Below are 20,453 nucleotides of genomic sequence, written 5' to 3'. Positions count from 1 at the left end.
AACTAGCAGGTCTTTCAGGGCATTCGACAGACCCAACCTAAACTGGCACCTTAAGGCAGGGTCATTCCACCGAGAAGCTACGCACCATTTCCGAAAGTCAGAGCAATACTCCTCAACAGGTCTCTTACCCTGACTTAAGGTCACCAGCTGACTCTCGGCAAAGGCAGTCCTGTCAGTCTCGTCATAAATAAGTCCGAGAGCAGAAAAGAAACAATCAACGGAGGAAAGTTCAGGGGCGTCAGGAGCCAAGGAGAAGGCCCACTCTTGGGGCCCTTCCTGGAGCCGGGACATAATTATACCCACCCGCTGGCTCTCAGAACCTGAGGAATGAGGCTTTAAACGAAAGTAAAGCCTACAACTCTCCCGAAAGGAGAGAAAAGCCCTCCGGTCCCCTGAGAACTGGTTGGGCAACTTGAGGTGGGGTTCAAGAGGTGCGGTGAGGGGAACTACCAGGGTAGCATCAGGCTGGTTGACCCTCTGAGCCAGGGCCTGGACCTGTAGGGAGAGACCCTGCATTTGCTGAGCCAGGGTCTCACGGGGATCCATAGTGGTGTCAGGGTCCAGGGGTAGACTAGGTATGGGCTTGTTATTATGTAATGGCAGGGGGTAGGGAGACGTACAAGTGAGCCCTAATCTACCCGCCACTCTGACCCTGCCTACTTGCAACGACCCGCCCTAGGCGACGGGGTACAACTGGGCGGCGGTCCCTGCGCTCAGTAAGTGCACGACAAACACGACAAACATACAAAGGAACACAAGCAAGGAAAAGGGGCCGTTGCCCACGGCAACACCGTGAGCAACCAGAGTGGTGAACGAGCCGAGTCAAGCCAGGAGTGTGCGAGGTACAAAACGAAAAGCAGAAGAGTAGTCGGTAAGCCAGGGTCTGTATGGAGCAGGATCAAAAATAGCAGGAGCTGTAGCTGGGCCAGGAAACCACAAGGAGGGAAACACAAGCAATAACAAGCACCGAGGGACAGGAAGTGCAGGCTTAAATAGACCGAGGGCGGGATGCTAGCTGAGTCTGGCCAGGTTACGATAGGCTCTCCCACTCCTAAGCCTGCCAGCCTGAATGGTGGAAGCAGGAGTCAGTCTCAGGGATGTATTCTCAGGTGCTGACTGATTAGTTCTGGGAGTTAACCCCGAAGCTGTGCCTGGCAGATCCTTTACAGCAATATTTGAGTTTGGGGTATTGAGTGCAGAATGATGGGGAAAAACTTGAATTTTTTTTTAATTTTAGCACAGGGCCTCAACGTAACAAAATGTAAAAAAATTAAAAGGGTCTGAAGACTTTCTGAATACATTGTAGATCCCATTTACCAGCTAAGTCTGGGGGACAGGCTAGAATAAATATGGGGACATTTGTTTTCAGATCTTATTGCAACTATGTATGCTGGGTAAAGTACACATATTTGGTATCGCCATACACGTGAGGGTTGGGGCCTGCATGGATCGGACTTGGTTCTCCAGTACATCCTACAGATGCTTGATCAGATTGAGATCTGGGGAAATTTGTAGGCCAAGTGAACCTATTGAACCTTTTGTCATGTTCCTCAAACCATTCCTGAACAATTTTTGCAATGTGGCAGGCAGCATTATCCTGCTGAGAGATGCCACTGCCATTAGGGAATACCGTTTCTAAGAAGGGGTGTACTTGGTCTGCAACATTGTTTAAGTAGGCGGCATTTGTCAAAGTAGCATCCATATAAATACCAGAATTCAAGGTTTCTTAGCAGAACATTGGCCAGTTCTAATGTTCACATTCCCATTGTAGGCACTTTTGGAGGGTACAGGGGTCAGGATATGTACTCTGACTTGTCTGCGGCCCAAATTATTATGCACTGCCAGTTCTGACACATTTCCATCATAGCCAGCATTAATTTTTTTTAGCAATTTGTTCTACAGTAACACTTCTGTGGGATCGGACCAGACAGGGGTAGCCTTCATCCATTATACAAATAAATAAACCTTGGGCGCTCATGAACCAGTTGCTGGTTCTCAACCACTGCATATCGGGAACACCCCACAGGTTTTGGAGATAAGCCAGTCATCCAGTCGTACATTAAAAAAACATGAATCAATGCAAGATAAAACAGAGGGTGAGGTAGAGAATTGATAACTGGTATCACATACATGTATTAGTCAACAAATAAAAATGAATTCATCTAAAAACACATCACTAAGGGAATTGAGGATCAAATGCCAAAAAAGTGCACGTAGAAATAAGCAAGTAAAAGTGGAAGGGCAGAACAGACTAAACATGCAGCGAAAGTCTATCAGAGCTCAACCACCACACCCAACGTGTGTTTCACCAACGGCTTCGTATCTTTTTATTGCAAGGCCGGATTCATGTGAGCGCGTTCAGTATGTGATATACGGTCCGCATGTCGGCCGCATTTCCCAGACAGAACACAGTGAAGGGATCCGGGCTTCCTGCATCATAGTTATGTACAATGCCAGGAGTCCCTGCCTCGCTGTGGGAAAACTGTCTCGTATTGTAATCAGGTTTTCAGTACAGGACAGTAGTTCCGCAGCGAGGCAGGGACTCCGAGCGTCATAGATAACTATGATGCTAGGAGTCCGGCTCCCTGCAGTGTGTTCGGTCCGGGAAATGCGGCCGACATGTGGACCGTATATAACACGGACTGAACACGTTTGTGTGAGTCCGTCCTAACAAGATATTCAACATTATTTACTTCACCTGTCAGTGGTTTTAATGTTATGGCTGAATTGTGTTATAGTTGTTGGGGAATACCTATTTACAGTATGCCTTAACAACAGGCATTATAGAAAGACAGCCCATACTCCTTCAATGGATTCTGGGCTATCTACTCATATTAAAGAGACTCTGTCACCACATTATATGTGCCCTATCTCCTATATAAGGAGATTGGCGCTATAATGTAGGTGACAGCAGTGCTTTTTATTTAATAAAACTATCTGTTTTCACCACTTTATTAGCGATTTTAGATTTATGCTAATGAGTTGCTTAATGCCCAAGTGGGCGTATTTTTGCTTTAGACCAAGTGGGCGTTGTACAGAGGAGTGTATGACGCTGACCAATCAGCGTCCTGCACTCCTCTCCATTCATTTACTCAGCGCATAGGGATCCTGCTAGATCCTTATGTGCTGTCTTATACGAACACATTAACGATACTGAAGTGTTTAGACAGTGAATAGACATTCCACGGGATGTCTATTCACAATCTCTGCACTTCGTTACTGTTTCTGTGGTAGTTACAGCAGAGCAAAGCGTAATCCCGAGAGATTAGGATGTAAATGACAGGTTACAGCGAGATTACGCTTTGCTCTGCCGTAACTACCACAGAAACAGTAACGAAGTGCAGAGATTGTGAATAGACATCCCGTGGAATGTCTATTCACTGTCTAAACACTTCAGTATCGTTAATGTGTTCGTATAAGACAGCACATAAGGATCTAGCAGGATCCCTATGCGCTGAGTAAATGAATGGAGAGGAGTGCAGGACGCTGATTGGTCAGCGTCATACACTCCTCTGTACAACGCCCACTTGGTCTAAAGTAAAAATACGCCCACTTGGGCATTAAGCAACTCATTAGCATAAATCTAAAATCGCTGATAAAGTGGTGAAAACAGATCGTTTTTTTAAATAAAAAGCATTACTGTCACCTACATTACAGCGCCCATCTCCTTATGTAGGAGATAGGGCACTTATAATGTGGTGTTAGAGCCTCTTTAACTGTGGGTATAGATCGTGTTACAGGGAACCCATTTTCCATTTCCTCTTGTATGGCATGCAGGTATTAAACAACGAAGACATGAGGTTTCCATGATCTCCGTCATTAGAGCGACATTTACAGTCACTGCCCTACTCCTGATTACACAAACATTGGCCCTGATCAGAACACCGTTATTGTACGGCGCAGGTCCTCTAAGGGCTCCTGCCTGCCCGTACTATTGCGGAAGAGGTCCTAAGGGGTTAAACTGTAGACTTGAAATCATACTTTAAACTTTATATAAAAATATTAAATAAAACAAACTCAGACAAACCATATGCATATATTTAATTTTTGCAATTTTCCTAAAACCATCAAGGTATAGCCTTGGCTTTTTCATTTTCATTGGTACATGTATGTTTCTCTTTGCTAAAAATGATGTAGCTATTCCCAACATTTAATATCCTACTTACTGTGTAAATCTTGGGTTGGGCAATAGAACACACATCAGACATCTCTCCTCCTTGATCACTTCTTGATGTTGGAATTTCAGGAAATTGTAGACTATAGAAAACAAAATAATGAATTAATGATAACATTTATAAAGCCCTGTTTAGACAGGCCGATAAATGGGGGAACGGAACACTCATTCTCGATCACAGGCCTGTGAAAGGGCCCAGCGAACGCTTGTTTGACGGCTGATCTTTATGCTGCAGTAAAAATCATGCCGACAATCATGCAAATTGTATGGGGACATACGATCTCGCTCATCCCTATACAGTACAACGACTGCCTCATGTAAATTGAGCTAAACAAGCGACGTTCTACGTGCTATATGATCGATTGGCGCTCACTTTGTGTAATTAAAGTAGGATATCCGTACACCGGGTTCCTGGTGTATAAATTTTTCTAAGCAACTATAAAGGGCCAGCAATCACAAAGAGATTTTGAGATGGAAGTGCAAAAAAACGGGAACAAAACTAAATGACATTATGCTTTCAATTTACAGGTACTAAAAACAAAAAAAATACAACAGGTTTTTAAGCTTTAAAACATGAGATCATTGGCCCAAAAATTTGAAAAGACCAGTTATTTAGTCAATTCAGTAAAAAGTGACCACCTGGCCACTTTGGTCACAGCTTTTATGCACAGAACCACTTTGGGCCAGACAGGACTCTGACATTTAACCCTCTGGAAACACTCGTTACTTATTCAAATCGGTAAAAAGTGTCTATCTGCCCACATTGTTGCCAGACTCTATGCCCAGAACCACTTTGGGCCAACTGTATGTTGACAGGGTGAACTCAGTGGCCCAAAGTAATTTAACCCTTTGAATCACTTTTGTTTGCCCACTTTGATGCCCATTTTTGTGCCAGTTATTCCTGTTTTCGGTCTGCTTTGAACTTTATTCTCCTCAGGGCATCCGGGTCATTGTAATTTAACAATAAAATAAGTTCTTCATAGATACTGAACCAGTAAAAAATAAAAATACTTTCCCATTGAATAAGAAACTGATAAATAGGAAACCAAATTCAGCATTGTAGACCAGACCCCCTAAACTGATACAGTAACCAAACTCCCTAAATACAGACCCCCAAAACTAATAAAGACCCCAGATCAGTCCCCCAAAACACACACTTATTAGGCTTAGATACTGTGTGATACTGTCTATCTAATCCTATCATGTGTGATACAGTCTGCTGAGTTGTGTATCTAAGCCTATTATGTGTGATACTGTCTGCTGAGCCGATATATCTAAGCCTATCATGTGTGATACTGTCTGCTGAGCCGATATATCTAAGCCTATCATGTGTGATACTGTCTGCAATCCAACGAGAAATCTAATCCTATTCAGTGGCGTAGCTATAGGAGTCGCAGTCTTATAGATATACTGTGATGGATGGATGGATAGATAGATAGATAGATAGATAGATAGATAGATAGATAGATAGATAGATAGATAGATAGATAGATAGATAGATAGATAGATAGATATCTGTTTGAATATTTTTTTTGGGGGGGGCAAACATATGACTTGTGCCCTTGATCTTTTAAGACCCTAGCAACATCCCTGGCTGCTAGTGCTGCATTGATGGGTCACTATAGAGACCGAGCGATGCAGCTGAAAGTTACTTGTGGGCCGCAGCCGTGAAGAGAAGTTGGGGGAGCCCCAAGAATAACTTTTTGCACTGGGACCCATCAGCTTTTAGCTATACTCCTGACAAATGGTGAAATTTTGCTATAAGAATCAAGGCCCAAAATATTCCAAAAATGAAAGAGTTTAGGCCCTATTCACACGACAGGGTTTCCCGACCGTGTGAGACGGCCATCCAATAAACGGCCGTCACATGGCCGCAGTAGGAACAATAGACCCCAAATTGGGTCATTCACACGACCGATTTTTTTGACGACACGGGAAACCCGGCCGTCAAAAAATGGGACATGCCCTATTTTCGGCCGTTCTCCCGGCCGCCCGGCTCCCATAGAAGTCTATGGGGCCGCGTAATACACGGCCATCACTGGAATGTTCCCCGAGTGATGGCCGTGTCTTCCATCGCTCGCTCTCTCTCCTTCTCCTCCTCACAGTGCGAAGTGCATGTGTGGAGGAGGAGGGGGAGGGTATTTTTTTGCTCCCTATAGGAGCGGAATCCCCAATCGGCAACGCTTCAGAAGTGCCTGACGTCACTGTGTCCATATATGGACACAGTGACACAGGCACTTCTGAAGCGGAATCCCCAACCCTGTGGCCAGTGTTTCCGCTCCAGGAGAAGTCCATGACTTCACTGTTTCCGTATATGGACATTGAAGTTAGGGACTTCTCCTGGAACGGTGGCACTATCTACAGACATCTATGGGGGGGGTGCTGTGTAGAACTACATACAGAGGGTTGTGTGGCATTACCTACGGGGGGCTGTGTGGCACTACCTACAGGGGGCTGTGTGGCACTCCCTACAGGGGGCTGTGTGGCACTACCTACAGGGGGCTGTGTGGCATTACCTACAGGGGGCTGTGTGGCATTACAGGGGGCTGTGTGGCATTACCTACAGGGGGCTGAGTGGCACTACCTACAGGGGGCTGTGGCAGTATCTACAGAGGGCAGTGTGTGGCATTATCTACAGAGGACAGTGTGTGGCATTATATACAGAGGGAAATGTGTGGCAAAAAATGTACAAATGAAATTCATCCGATTTTAAAATGGAAAGGGAAAAAAAACGGATGCAAAACGGGTCAAAATCGGTCGTTAAAAACGGCAACATGACCCGGAACGGATACAAAACGGATGCAAAATGGCCGGGAAAAACGGTCCAAAACGTCCATTTTTATTGGCCGACACTTGGACCCTGTCGTGTGAATAGTAGCTAAATCTGTATCTGCTTCATGTCTAGAATATTGCGATGTATAAATCGTCACGTAGAAGTGATACTTAGATGTGTGTTATGAAATCTATTATCACTAGTTTGACGTTCATTCAGTTCGTCCATTTCCCTTGGCTAGAACTCACACTTATTGGTCATTTCTTTTTTTATCTTTATATAAACCGGGAAGTTGAAATGTACAGTAGAAATCTGTCTTTTCCCCCCATGTCTCCTTTCTACTGACAGATGGATTGTAGGTCACTGACGGATTATTCAAGATTATATCTACAAAGAATAGGTCAGGCTTAAGGACTCCCAATGCAATACACATTTTTAGTTAAACTGAAAATAATGTTTATTTTAATGAAATGCCCTTAGTTTTCAAGTTGCTATTTAATTATTACAAACGTGTGAGTGTATGGAGCGATGTAATAAAGATAATGGCCTCATGCATCTATTTATGCATATAATTCATATAGAACTACGGAAATAATAAATTATAGGAATAGACGATCGTGAAAACCAATAAAAAGGGTCTGGACAGTGATTAGATATAGAAACAAATCCAATACATGCAGCAGACTGACATGTTCCCAACATAAATACTGTAAGGCCCTGTTCACACTGAGTTTTTTTTGCAGGCAGAACACGTGCCGCGTTTTTCGCCGCATTCATTGAGCGCCGCAGGCAAAAAACGCTGCAAAACCGCTTTCTCTGCCTCCCATTCATGTCAATGGGAGGACAGAGATGGAACACCCTGAAGAAAAGTAATGACGCTTCTTTATCCCGCGTGCGTATTTTTCCGCTCGCGGGGAAAAAACGCCTCTGTCTCCCATTGAAATCAATGGGAGGCGTTTTCGGCCATTTTGCGGAGTGGTTTCCGGCGCTGTTTCCGTGTCAAAAACAGCGCCAGAAATCTGTGTGAACAAACCCTAAAGCTACTTGAAATCAGAGGCGGTTTTCCTTTTGGAAGCAGCTCCGTAATTTTCAGCCACTTCTTTTGGTACGTGTGAACATACCCTCATATTGATAGCCTATCCTTAAGATTGGTCATCAATATCATATCGGTGGGGGTCCGACTCATGGCACCTCTGACGATTTGCTGACCAAATGAGCTGTGGCGAGGAAAACACTGCGGCCTCTTCATAGCGTAGCAGGCACACGCCGCACACATTCATAGCAGCTGTGCCTATTGCAGTTCCGATCCTATTCAAGTGAAATCGGAAAATCAACGTTCGATTCCCCAGGCGCCGCAGGCAGTTGCAGCTGCGGTGCCAGGGGAATTATATATTGATGCCTGGATCATGCAACTTGCATGATCGAGACAGGTATTGTTATTATAATGCCCGACCCCTCCCCTATATAGCGCTGTCAGCGAGGCCTCAAAACTGCTTATAGATTTCCTTTAATTACATGTTAACGGTGATTAGCAACCAATGTGGCCTGCCATTACAGCTCCCACAGGATAGGTCATCAGTATATGATCGGTGGGGGTCCGACACATGGACCCTGCACCGATCAGCTGTTCCGGCTGCTTCCGAGCACCGGATGTTATGCAGTGGTCAGGGCCGGAAGCAGAAGGCTCTGACCACTGTATAGCGGCCGTGTTGCAGTGTACGGACCCTTCTGCCTCCGGCACCGACCACTGCATAACTTACGGTGGCCGGAGGCAGCTGATCAGTGCAGGGTCCGAGTGTTCGACCCCCACCACTTAAATACTGATGACCTATCCTGTGGATAAGTCATCAGTATGAAAAAACACCCCATGCCCATAAAACCCCTTGTCTCCTCTCCTTGATGCAATTCTAGCTTTGGCTTAAAAAAAAAATGCACTGTCTGAACAAGGCAGATGTACCACTCAGGTATCTGGGAAAGTTGGGTGACAGCTGGGAAAGGAGGTTTCGAAGCATAGTACTATTCATAATAATCACACTGAAAATTGGAGTTAGTTCTCATAGATTATAAACTATACTGGCGATTCCAACAAATAAAAACACAAACATAAAGGAAACACAAACTTCACCTGATGCACACAGTAGAATCAGTCAGTAGAGTTGCGAGTATATAACTACAAAGAAAATAAAGTAATTCTAGTATTAGGTCCTCATAAGCCAAATATTTCAGGACCAGCCTATGACGCAGTCCACACGTCGCGTCTACTCCGCACCTCAATGGCGGTACTTTTACTCACAGCCACAATTCCCCACCCGGTTCACTGATCTGCTATATCCGTTCACACATATGAAGCCAGCACGTTACCCGGTGCGCGGAAGTATTGGCGGCCGGACATTCAGCTCGTCAGGCTCCATGGCTCCGGGTACAGTAGGGAAAGTTTACTCAGTGTTACCCTGGCAACCGAGGACGCGCTAAGTGGGCGGCGCTGCAGACTGAGGGGGAGGTCCTGGGAGCGCAGATAGCAATGAAGATCACAGTAAAGTCAGGAGAATGTCTGTGCCATGGGGGAGGCTCATTGCCCACATGTTGCCAGGGCGTGCTGGCTCAGTCACATAGGTAAACTTGGCACTGACATACTGGGTCTGCAGTGCCCACAAAAAATTACAGGAGGAGGGTAAGAAGTGTAACATAAGGAAATTGGGAACGCAACTGCCAATTTAGGTCACGTTTATACTTTCCGTAATTGCTGCGGATTTCCCTTCCCTATATGTGGACGGAATATCCGTAGTGTATTACAGTAGCAGCAAAGTGGATGAGATTTGAAAAATCTCATCCACACGCCACCCTAGATTTCCGTGCCTTAATGACCTTGTGTCGTGGATTTATTGATTTACTTCGCAGCATGTCATTTTATGCAGCGAAATGATGACAATTGATTCAAATCTGTCTTCATTTTTGCATTGATGCATGCGACGATTGATTTCAGTCGTCTCTTTAGCGCCAATGTAAATACATTCTTCTTATATTTGCATTATGGCATTTGACGGCTTATTTAAGCTGATTTAGCTAAACTACATAATAACAATAATATTATATTTATTTCTGTTATTGTTAGTTATTACTTTTTATTTATTATTTTTCAGCAATGTTTATTTTACTTTTTTTCACTCATCACAATTATTTATCACTTTTTTGTTATTTAAAGAGACTCTGTCACCACATTATAAGTGCCCTGTCTCCTATATAAGGAGATCGGCGCTGTAATGTAGGTGACAGTAATGCTTTTTATTTAAAAAAACGATATTTTTTCACAACGTTAGGAGCGATTTTGGTTTATGCTAATGAGCTTTAATGCCCAAGTGGGCGTACTTTTACTTTCGACCAAGTGGGCGTTGTACAGAGGAGTGCATGACGCTGACCAATCGGCATCATGCACTCCTCGCCATTCATTTACACTGCACTAGCGATATAGATATATCGCTATGTGCAGCCTCATACACAAGCCCTAACATTACTAGTGTCCTGATAATGAATACACATGACCATCCAGCCTGGACGTCATGTGTACTCAGAATCCTGACACTTCTGAATCTTTTTTTGTGAGATTCCGGCAAGTGAAACCAAATCTCGTTTAGCTCCGTGATCTCGCGAGATTTGGTTTCACTTGCCGGAATCTCACAAAAAAGATTCAGAAGTGTCAGGATTCTGCGTACACATGACGTCCAGGCTGGATTTCATGTGTATTCATTATCAGGACACTGTAGTAATGTTAGGGCTTGTGTATGAGGCTGCACATAGTGATATAACTATATCGCTAGTGCAGTGTAAATGAATGGAGAGGAGTGCATGATGCCGATTGGTCAGCGTCATGCACTCCTCTGTACAACGCCCACTTGGTCGAAAGTAAAAGTACGCCCACTTGGGCATTAAGAAAGCTCATTAGCATAAACCAAAATCGCTCCTAACGTTGTGAAAAAAGATCGTTTTTTTAAATAAAAAGCATTACTGTCACCGACATTATAGCGCCCATCTCCTTATGTAGGAGACAGGGCACTTATAATGTGGTGACAGAGTCTCTTTAACTTTGTATATATTGATATGCGGATGCGGCACATATTCCGTTATACAATACTGACATTCTATTAATTTTCTTATATTCACATATATATATGTGCAGCAATTGTCTATATATATTAGTCTATATCGGTTTGCGATAAGTCCATTTCTTTATTTAATACTGACGCCATATTCATATTTTGTAAGCATGCTGTCATATATACTAATATATGTTACCTTTACAAAAAATATAACACATCATACTGTGGTTTTTGAATCTTTATTGTTCATATGTATACACCCGTATCACTTACCCAGTTACTTACTCACATCACTCCCTATTTATCATATATATACATTTTCATTCACATATATTAAATGATTTCTGTATTTTTTTTATCCTGTACCTTAGTACTACTGTCTCAAATTTTTTTTTTACCTTTGAGGTCGATGTTTGATTTTACATATCAATTTGATAAGCACATTTGTAATATTCATCTATATAGTATTGATATTCACATTTACACTCATTTATATATCATCACTTTGACACTATTATACTTATACACCCTATTCTTTCAGCACTAACACAGTCCAGTTCATATGTCATACAGTGCACTTCACTGTATTGTTACTCATTCTTTATTTTTTATTTCACTTTTATATTTTTTCTCATATCTGGCTTGGCCCGGTATGTTTAAACTTGCATATTTCTTGATCACCACACACACATACCGCTTTTCATCTTTGCATTATATTTTTAATTATGTTATTATTGTTATCCATTATCAAATCTTGGCATTTTCTGTATACCTGTATTTTGTCCACACTGTATAAATTAATACAGCAAAATTGACTCATACTATATACATATATTTCTCTTTACAACTGATATATGGGGTGTACGATGCGGTTCCAATGTTGCCGATGTGTTCACTGAATCTATACTAAGTTTTATATAGCTTTAATCCATCGATGCTCTGTTTACCTTACCTACGGCCTCGATCTCCCTGTGTCGCTCTCTCATTGGCGGTTGGTGTCCGGCCCCCGTCTCTGTCGTCCGCGGCGGGCCTGCTGCTTGATCCACGTGACCGAGTCACTCTGACTCGGTCCTGTGTTTCCGGCTCGGGCTCGCCGCTGCTGACACTGACGTTGGGCCTTCTCGACCACAGGGAGACAGCGACCAGTAATTACACAGGAAGAACAATCCAATTGTCCGACATACGTAACAGCTACATTAAATGTAGCTTATTGGCTGCTCTCCACATAAAGAACCTCTGACCTCAACCCTACACCACCCCCAGACGAAGGCATTAGCGCCGAAACGCGCGTTGGGGTGGATCTTGGCTGCACTTATCCTGTCTGTTCATTATGGGTATGTGAGATCTCATCTTTATTGTGTAAACTTACTTTCTTCATTTCTGTGCTTTTGCATGTTCGATCCCACTGCATGTATAACGATATATGTCTGGCTAAGGTCATTGTATCAGGACTATAACTTTAGTATTGTCAATCGTTTTTGGGCGTTGACCCTTGTGTGTGAGTTTACTTAGTCTGTACTATTTTGCATGCGCATATAGTTGACTTATCTATTTAAACAGGCTATACTTAGAAAACTTCCACACACATTTGTCATACCACTTTCAACTAGGGGATCCACATGTGTCTCATTTACCGCCCATATATACATATTTTTTGGGGGTAATTTTCCAGTCAAGGATCCGTGTTTTTACTGCTGGTTTATGGATTCTTTTTATATGTCTTATTATATGTTAATAAAGTATTTTTGTATTTTCATTACTTCTTTGTCTCTCAGCATTTATTTTCTCTTTTGGTCTTATATTTAACTGTGATGCTGTTTGGGTGTAACACCCTGGAATCAACCCGTAGAGCTACACATATACTTCATTTGTGGTATGCTCTTTATTGGGGTATGTAGATTCATGTTGCTTTTTTGGATCGGAAATATACGTAGTGTATTACAGTAGCAGCAAAGTGGATGAGATTTGAAAAATCTCATCCACACACCACCCTAGATTTCCGTGTTTTAATGACCTTGTGTCGTGGATTTATTGATTTACTTCGCAGCATGTTATTTTATGCAGCGAAATGGTTGCGTATTTGTTGCGGACTTTCCCCATTGAGTTCAATGGGAGAGTGAAATTCCACAACAAATAGCAAATGTTCCTGTAATTGCAGAAAAAAATAGCAAAAAAGAAGACGGCCCATTCTCATCTGCCTTGCGTTTCTATAAGCGACACGTCACTCCTCCCCTGTCCGGTCTTAGTGCTGCCGGCCTTCTGGGATGACGTTGCCTGCCATGTGATGGCTGCAACGGTCACATAGAAGAATATGTCATCCAAGAAGGCGGGCAGCACCGGTACCAGCCCTGGGAGGAGTGACGCGTGGCTAAAGGAGACCACAGGGAGGTGAGTATGGACCTTTTTTCTTTATCCCCTCATCTGGTGTCCACAGCGGCAAATCCGGATGAAAGTCTGCACCAAATCAAACACGATTTGGTACGGACTTTCCATCAAAATTCCCTGCGGTGTCTGGGTCGGATTTGTTGCAGTTTCCCATAGCAAATCCGACCCATGTGAACATTTGATATCGGGGGCGTAACTAGGAAAGATTGGGCCCTATAGCAAACTTTTGACTGGGGCCCCCCCTCCCCTGGGTGTCACACAGCCCCCCCCTTGTAGATAGTGCCTTTTTTACAGCCCCCCTGTAGATAACGCCATACAGCCCCCCTGTAGATAACGCCATACAGCCCCCCTGTAGATAACGCCATACAGCCCCCCTGTAGATAACGCCATGCAGCCCCCTGTAGATAACGCCATACAGACCCCCTGTAGATAACGCTATACAGCCCCCCCCTGTAGGTAACGCCATACAGCCCCCTCTGTAGAAGATATCTACAGGGGGGGCTGTAAAAAAGGCACTATCTACAAGGGGGGGGGGGTATGGCTAAAGGAGACCACAGGGAGGTGAGTATGGACTTTTTTTCTTTATCCCCTCATCTGGTGTCTACAGCGGCAAATCCGGATGAAAGTCTGCACCAAATCAAACACGATTTGGTTCAGACTTTCCATCAAAATTCCCTGCGGTGTCTGGGTCGGATTTGTTGCAGCTTCCCATAGCAAATCCGACCCATGTGAACATTTCATATCGGGGGCGTAACTAGGAATGATTGGGCCCCATAGCAAACTTTTGACTGGGCCCCCCCTCCCCTGGGTGTCACACAACCCCCCCCCCTTGTAGATAGTGCCTTTTTTACAGCCCCCCTGTAGATCACGCAATACAGCCCCCCCTGTAGGTAACGCCATACAGCCCCCCTGTAGGTAACGCCATACAGCCCCCCTGTAGGTAACGCCATACAGCCCCCCCTGTAGGTGACGCCATACAGCCCCCCCTGTAGGTGACGCCATACAGCCCCCCCTGTAGGTAACGCCATACAGCCCCCCCTGTAGGTAACGCCATACAGCCCCCCCTGTAGGTAACGCCATACAGCCCCAACCCCACAAAAAAATCTGACCTATAGTGTGTCCTACAAAAGACATGTATCCCCTATCCACAGGATAGGGGATACATGTATGATCGCTGGCAGCGTTAGGGAGGACGGGGGACCGAAAGTCCCCTGAAGTTCTCCATGACTAACCTCTGACTTCCGGAGTCTGCGCAGTTCAATAGAAATGAAAGGAGCGCTGGTCACGCATGCGCACAAGCGCGACCGGCGCTCGGAAGTCCGAGGTTTGTAATGGAGAACTTCAGGGGACTTTCGGTCCCACGTTCTCCCTATCGCTGCCAGTGATCACACATGTATCCCCTATCCTGTGGATAGGGGATACATGTCTTTTGTAGAAACAACCTCCCTGCTCTGCCGTAGTGTTTAGTGGCGTCGCACTGTAGTAGCCATAGTGGCAGCTAGCGGAGCCTCCGGCCATGGTGGGGGCCCGTGCCGGCGGGCGACGCGGGCCCCGCAGCAGCCGCTACGGCTGCTACAGCGGTAGTTATGCCACTGTTTGATATGTTCCCACAGGCCTGATGCGGTGCAGATTTTCTGCGATGGAAAATCAGAGCGTAATTTCATAAATCTGCAGGTAAATAAGTGACATAAATCGGCATCAAATAGGTCATTTTTCCTGCACATATTGCGGAAATGCAATGTAGCTGCCTGAATCAATGGCGATTCAGGCTTCATTCACATCTGCGTCGGGGCTCCGTTCATGGGTTCCGTCGTAACTTTCCGTCAGGGGAACCCATGAACAGAATCTAAACTGAAACAAACGGAAACCATAGGTTTTAATTACGTGCACGGACAGCCGGCCATTTTTACGGGACGTGCTCCCATTGTAAAGTATAGAAAACACTGAGAACAAAGGAGTCATAGACTATTAGGATAAATTTGCCAATGGCATAGAAAAATAAACTTTATTAGGACAGTACAGATTACATACAATTTAAAATTAGACTACAAAATCCAAGACCTGTACACCTCCCAAGTGGCAAAAACGAACATAGAGGAAATACCTCTTATAAATGCAGCTCCGGGAAGAAGGAGATCGTTAAATCAAAACAAGCAAGGGCTCAAACAAACATATTGTCAGTTCAATGTAATTGAATATCAAATAAAGGCAAGACTCCAGAATATGAAATATAAGTGAAATTGGGTCATATATTCATCCAGACTCATAGTAGCATTGTAGGTAAATAATTAAATGCTGGACTCAAAAAATGACGACAAATTGTTTACATAAGCCCACATCAAGCAAGATATGTCTTCCCAGCAAGTAAAGCCACAAGAGGAAAGGTAAGTAGAAAAGGTATCAGGTAAAAACCTATAGTGCTACTAACCCATATGGTTCCTGTGGTTCAGTGACTTCCCGAGTACGGAGGGACCCCGACGCGCGTTTCGCGTAGATGGCTTTTTCAGAGGGGTATACTATCTTCGATCAAGTCCTTCTACCTTAAATATATTGTTTAATCCAGTCAGCTGGTACGGGTTGGCCAATGAAAACAGATCAATGCGGCCGTGCTTGTCAGACCGAAACATCGCGAGACTCGCACACCTGCCAGCCGAGTCCCCACTACGCATGCGTGGCTCCGGAAACCGCGCACGCGCAGAGAGGCACAAACGGCAGACAGGGTCAGAGCCAGCGATGACGCGTATGACAGGCAGGGCCGGTATACAACATCATAGGATGAAGTCAAAGTAAGTTTAAAAACCGAATTCTAATGCTACAAAGTTATATGCTGCAGTAAATAATTTAGTGCAGATATAAAAGCACATATCGATCCATGAAGGTTCTCACTAGAGATAGTCATAATAAGATCAGTGTGAAAGTCGATATAATAAGACGGGATCGCAAAAAATGTATAAGATGGCAAGTGAGCACCCAGAGTGCTGTGATGAGTTAATAAATACAGTAATGAAAAAGAAGAAAGTTCATCAGTAAAAACAAACCAGTAAGAGATGAAAATTATAAACATAAATGAGTTGAGTGCACAGAATACAATCCATGTTATAATAACATATTTATATTATATTATCAGCATACTGATGCTGAATTTAACCAATAGTGAGAAAACCCGAATTAAGAGAGTCCCACTCGTTAAAGCGGAACACATAATGTGTTTGTTCCACCCATATCCCAGGCTGTCAACAAAAAAACATAAAAGAATAACAGATATATAAATATTTACAGAGAATTATAAAATACAGTGAATTATCCCACGACGTGTAGAGATGATTTCAGGCAGATCCAAATAGTGAGAATCAACGTCTCACAAGCAGTAGAACAGATGTTTCAAAAATATATCGATCATGGATCGATGTAAGTATATACAGGTCAGAAAATGGCCAAAGTAGAAGACTAGAAGGAGAAAATATAAAAATTAATAGACATACAGTTTAAAAACACAAACAAATAAAAAATGGTAGAGGGATTACAAAAATGGCGCAAAACTAAGTGTCTCATTCAAACCAACAGGGGCCATAGTTCCAAGCGTAATAATCCACTTGCACTCCCTCTGAGCTAGCAATTTCTTGGCATCCCCACCTCTAATACCACATATCACCCTATCTATACCCCAAGCTTTGAAAGATCTTGGGTCACATGCATGGTGGATTTTAAAATGTCTGGGGATTGTTTTCAGCAAAGTAAGATCTTCAATTTCCCTAGCGGCGACTATGTCGCGCACATGTTCCCTAATTCGAATCCGTAGTTGTCTGGATGTCAGACCGATATATACCTTTGAACAGCCACATGTGGCATAGTATATAACGTTCGTCGTACTACAGGATATGTAGTATCGGATTTTAAACTCTCTGTTGTCAATCATAGAGGAAAAATTAGATGTGCGGACCATATTTGTGCATGCCACACAGTCGCCGCATGGGTAGCAGCCATGTCTGGGGTTTTTAGTTGCAAATAGGTTGCATTCTTTTGGCACATAGTGGCTTTTTACCAGCATGTCTTTCAAATTCATGCTCCTACGTGCTGTCATTAGTGGCTTTTTCGATAATTTATCAGCCAAGGTAGGTTCAGAGTGTAAGATTGGCCAATGTTTTTCCAAAGCAGATCTCATTGCCTGCCACTGATTGTTGTATGTGGCGATATATCGAATGCTAGTGTCATCACTTTTTTTAGTGGCGTTCAATTTTGGTGGATGTAAGATTGAATTACGATCCGTAACCTTTGCCCTTCTATATCCCTTCTTTATGCTTCTATGACTATATCCCCTATCTCGGAACCTCTCCTCCAGGTCTCTTGATTGCCTCTCAAAATTTCCATTTGATGAGCAAATACGCCTCATTCTTAGGAACTGACCAATAGGGACGGCCCCAATCGTGGACTGGCTGTGGGCAGATGTAGCATGTAGCAAGGAGTTAACGGATGTCTTTTTCCGAAATACATCGGTCTGAAGACATCCTATGCTGTCCACCTCAATGCTGATATCCAAAAACTCCACCTGATGCTTATCAAAAACATAGGTCAGTTTTATGTTCAAATCATTGGTGTTAAGACCCAGCATGAAGTGTGTGAGTTCAGTCTCCGTCCCCTGCCAAATAAACAGGACATCATCTATATATCGCATCCAGCACTGCACATGGTCGGCGGCGTGCGCGCCGTCACCAAGGAAAACCTGCCTCTCCCAGAGGCCGAGAAACAGGTTCGCATATGACGGCGCACACGCCGCACCCATGGCAGTGCCCCGCTTCTGTAAATAAAAGGTGTCCTTAAAAACAAAGAAGTTGTGCGTAAGAATATATTCTAATAGTTCCACAATCAGTTCACAGGTAGGGCCGTCCCAATTGCTCATCCCCAAGAAGAGGCGTACAGCGGTGATCCCATCATCATGTCGGATGCTGGTGTGCTTTTATATCTGCACTAAATTATTTACTGCAGCATATAACTTTGTAGCATTAGAATTCGGTTTTTAAACTTACTTTGACTTCATCCTATGATGTTGTATACCGGCCCTGCCTGTCATACGCGTCATCGCTGGCTCTGACCCTGTCTGCCGTTTGTGCCTCTCTGCGCGTGCGCGGTTTCCGGAGCCACGCATGCGTAGTGGGGACTCGGCTGGCAGGTGTGCGAGTCTCGCGATGTTTCGGTCTGACAAGCACGGCCGCATTGATCTGTTTTCATTGGCCAACCCGTACCAGCTGACTGGATTAAACAATATATTTAAGGTAGAAGGACTTGATCGAAGATAGTATACCCCTCTGAAAAAGCCATCTACGCGAAACGCGCGTCGGGGTCCCTCCGTACTCGGGAAGTCACTGAACCACAGGAACCATATGGGTTAGTAGCACTATAGGTTTTTACCTGATACCTTTTCTACTTACCTTTCCTCTTGTGGCTTTACTTGCTGGGAAGACATATCTTGCTTGATGTGGGCTTATGTAAACAATTTGTCGTCATTTTTTGAGTCCAGCATTTAATTATTTACCTACAATGCTACTATGAGTCTGGATGAATATATGACCCAATTTCACTTATATTTCATATTCTGGCGTCTTGCCTTTATTTGATATTCAATTACATTGAACTGACAATATGTTTGTTTGAGCCCTTGCTTGTTTTGATTTAACGATCTCCTTCTTCCCGGAGCTGCATTTATAAGAGGTATTTCCTCTATGTTCGTTTTTGCCACTTGGGAGGTGTACAGGTCTTGGATTTTGTAGTCTAATTTTAAATTGTATGTAATCTGTACTGTCCTAATAAAGTTTATTTTTCTATGCCATTGGCAAATTTATCCTAATAGTCTATGACTCCTTTGTTCTCAGTGTTTTCTATAGTTAATTTGGAGTCTCTATTCCCACAGTAGGGAGGCCTGAATCCGCACTTGCTGGTGGTCTAACCCTGATAACCACTTTCCTGTTGAGACATATGTTGATATTATTGTATTTCTGTGTATCTTTCACAGCTGCTGGCTCCGGGCCTAAAATGGACTTCAGGACTCGAGATCAGTCCTGGATTTCACAATTAAACGAGGTTTTTAATGAAGACGCAAATCCAATTTTAAACACTAATGGTAGAAATATGAGGGATTGCATCAATAGGTTCAAAGAGCTACATAAAAAAAGAACCAAAATCTGGTGGAACAGGGCGTTCCTGGAAAAGCATTTATCTAAGGGATTAATACCTAGAGGCCTGAGAGTACAGGTCTTCCCCTCTTTCCCCATTGAGGATGAAACCTTTAAGACCAAATGGGAGGGTCTAGCCTCTGAGTGTTCCAGGGGTTTTATGGGATTATTATCACAAGGAAACCAAACAACCTTGATAGATTTGGAAAAGGAAATAGAGGAGTTAAAAATTACCTTGAAAAAAGACCTCTCAAACTTGGAATTGGAAAAACTTAATATAGATCTGGATGGGGACTTTAAGAAATGGGAGCAGGAAATCCTCTCAGTCAAATCTTCCAAATTTCAAAGAGATAACAACGACTTTTTCTCGGCCTCTGGGAGAGGCAGGTTTTCCTTGGTGACGGCGCGCACGCCGCCGACCATGTGCAGTGCTGGATGCGATATATAGATGATGTCCTGTTTATTTGGCAGGGGACGGAGACTGAACTCACACACTTCATGCTGGGTCTTAACACCAATGATTTGAACATAAAACTGACCTATGTTTTTGATAAGCATCAGGTGGAGTTTTTGGATATCAGCATTGAGGTGGACAGCATAGGATGTCTTCAGACCGATGTATTTCGGAAAAAGACATCCGTTAACTCCTTGCTACATGCTACATCTGCCCACAGCCAGTCCACGATTGGGGCCGTCCCTATTGGTCAGTTCCTAAGAATGAGGCGTATTTGCTCATCAAATGGAAATTTTGAGAGGCAATCAAGAGACCTGGAGGAGAGGTTCCGAGATAGGGGATATAGTCATAGAAGCATAAAGAAGGGATATAGAAGGGCAAAGGTTACGGATCGTAATTCAATCTT

The 20,453-nt window shown here is 43.7% G+C and overlaps 2 protein-coding genes across 4 annotated transcripts in view; one reads left to right on the top strand and one right to left on the bottom strand.

Annotated features, from left to right (window-relative positions):
- The window catches only part of TSNAXIP1 (translin associated factor X interacting protein 1), an 85,809-nt gene extending 76,398 nt beyond the window's left edge, over positions 1-9,411 (bottom strand). Inside the window, exons 1-2 of the mRNA XM_075836913.1 lie at positions 9,309-9,411; positions 4,167-4,257 (exon numbers count right to left, since the gene is read on the bottom strand). Coding sequence (XP_075693028.1) covers positions 4,167-4,257; positions 9,309-9,358 — 141 coding nt within the window. The 5' untranslated portion in view covers positions 9,359-9,411. The remainder of the gene's footprint in view (positions 1-4,166; positions 4,258-9,308) is intronic.
- NRN1L (neuritin 1 like) overlaps positions 9,263-20,453 on the top strand; it is an 88,351-nt gene continuing 77,160 nt past the window's right edge. Inside the window, exon 1 of one of the 3 annotated variants that reach the window (XM_075836911.1) lies at positions 9,263-9,366. The gene's annotated coding sequence lies outside the window, so the exon portion shown is untranslated. Of the gene's footprint in view, positions 9,619-20,453 lie in introns of all 3 variants that reach the window. The other 2 variants (XM_075836909.1, XM_075836910.1) reach the window with 2 other exon arrangements.

This window comes from Rhinoderma darwinii, chromosome 9 (genome assembly GCF_050947455.1).
Source record: "Rhinoderma darwinii isolate aRhiDar2 chromosome 9, aRhiDar2.hap1, whole genome shotgun sequence".
NCBI lineage: Eukaryota > Metazoa > Chordata > Amphibia > Anura > Rhinodermatidae > Rhinoderma > Rhinoderma darwinii.
Note: the sequence above shows the minus strand (reverse complement) of the source record. Positions and strands in the feature narration are given on the sequence as shown.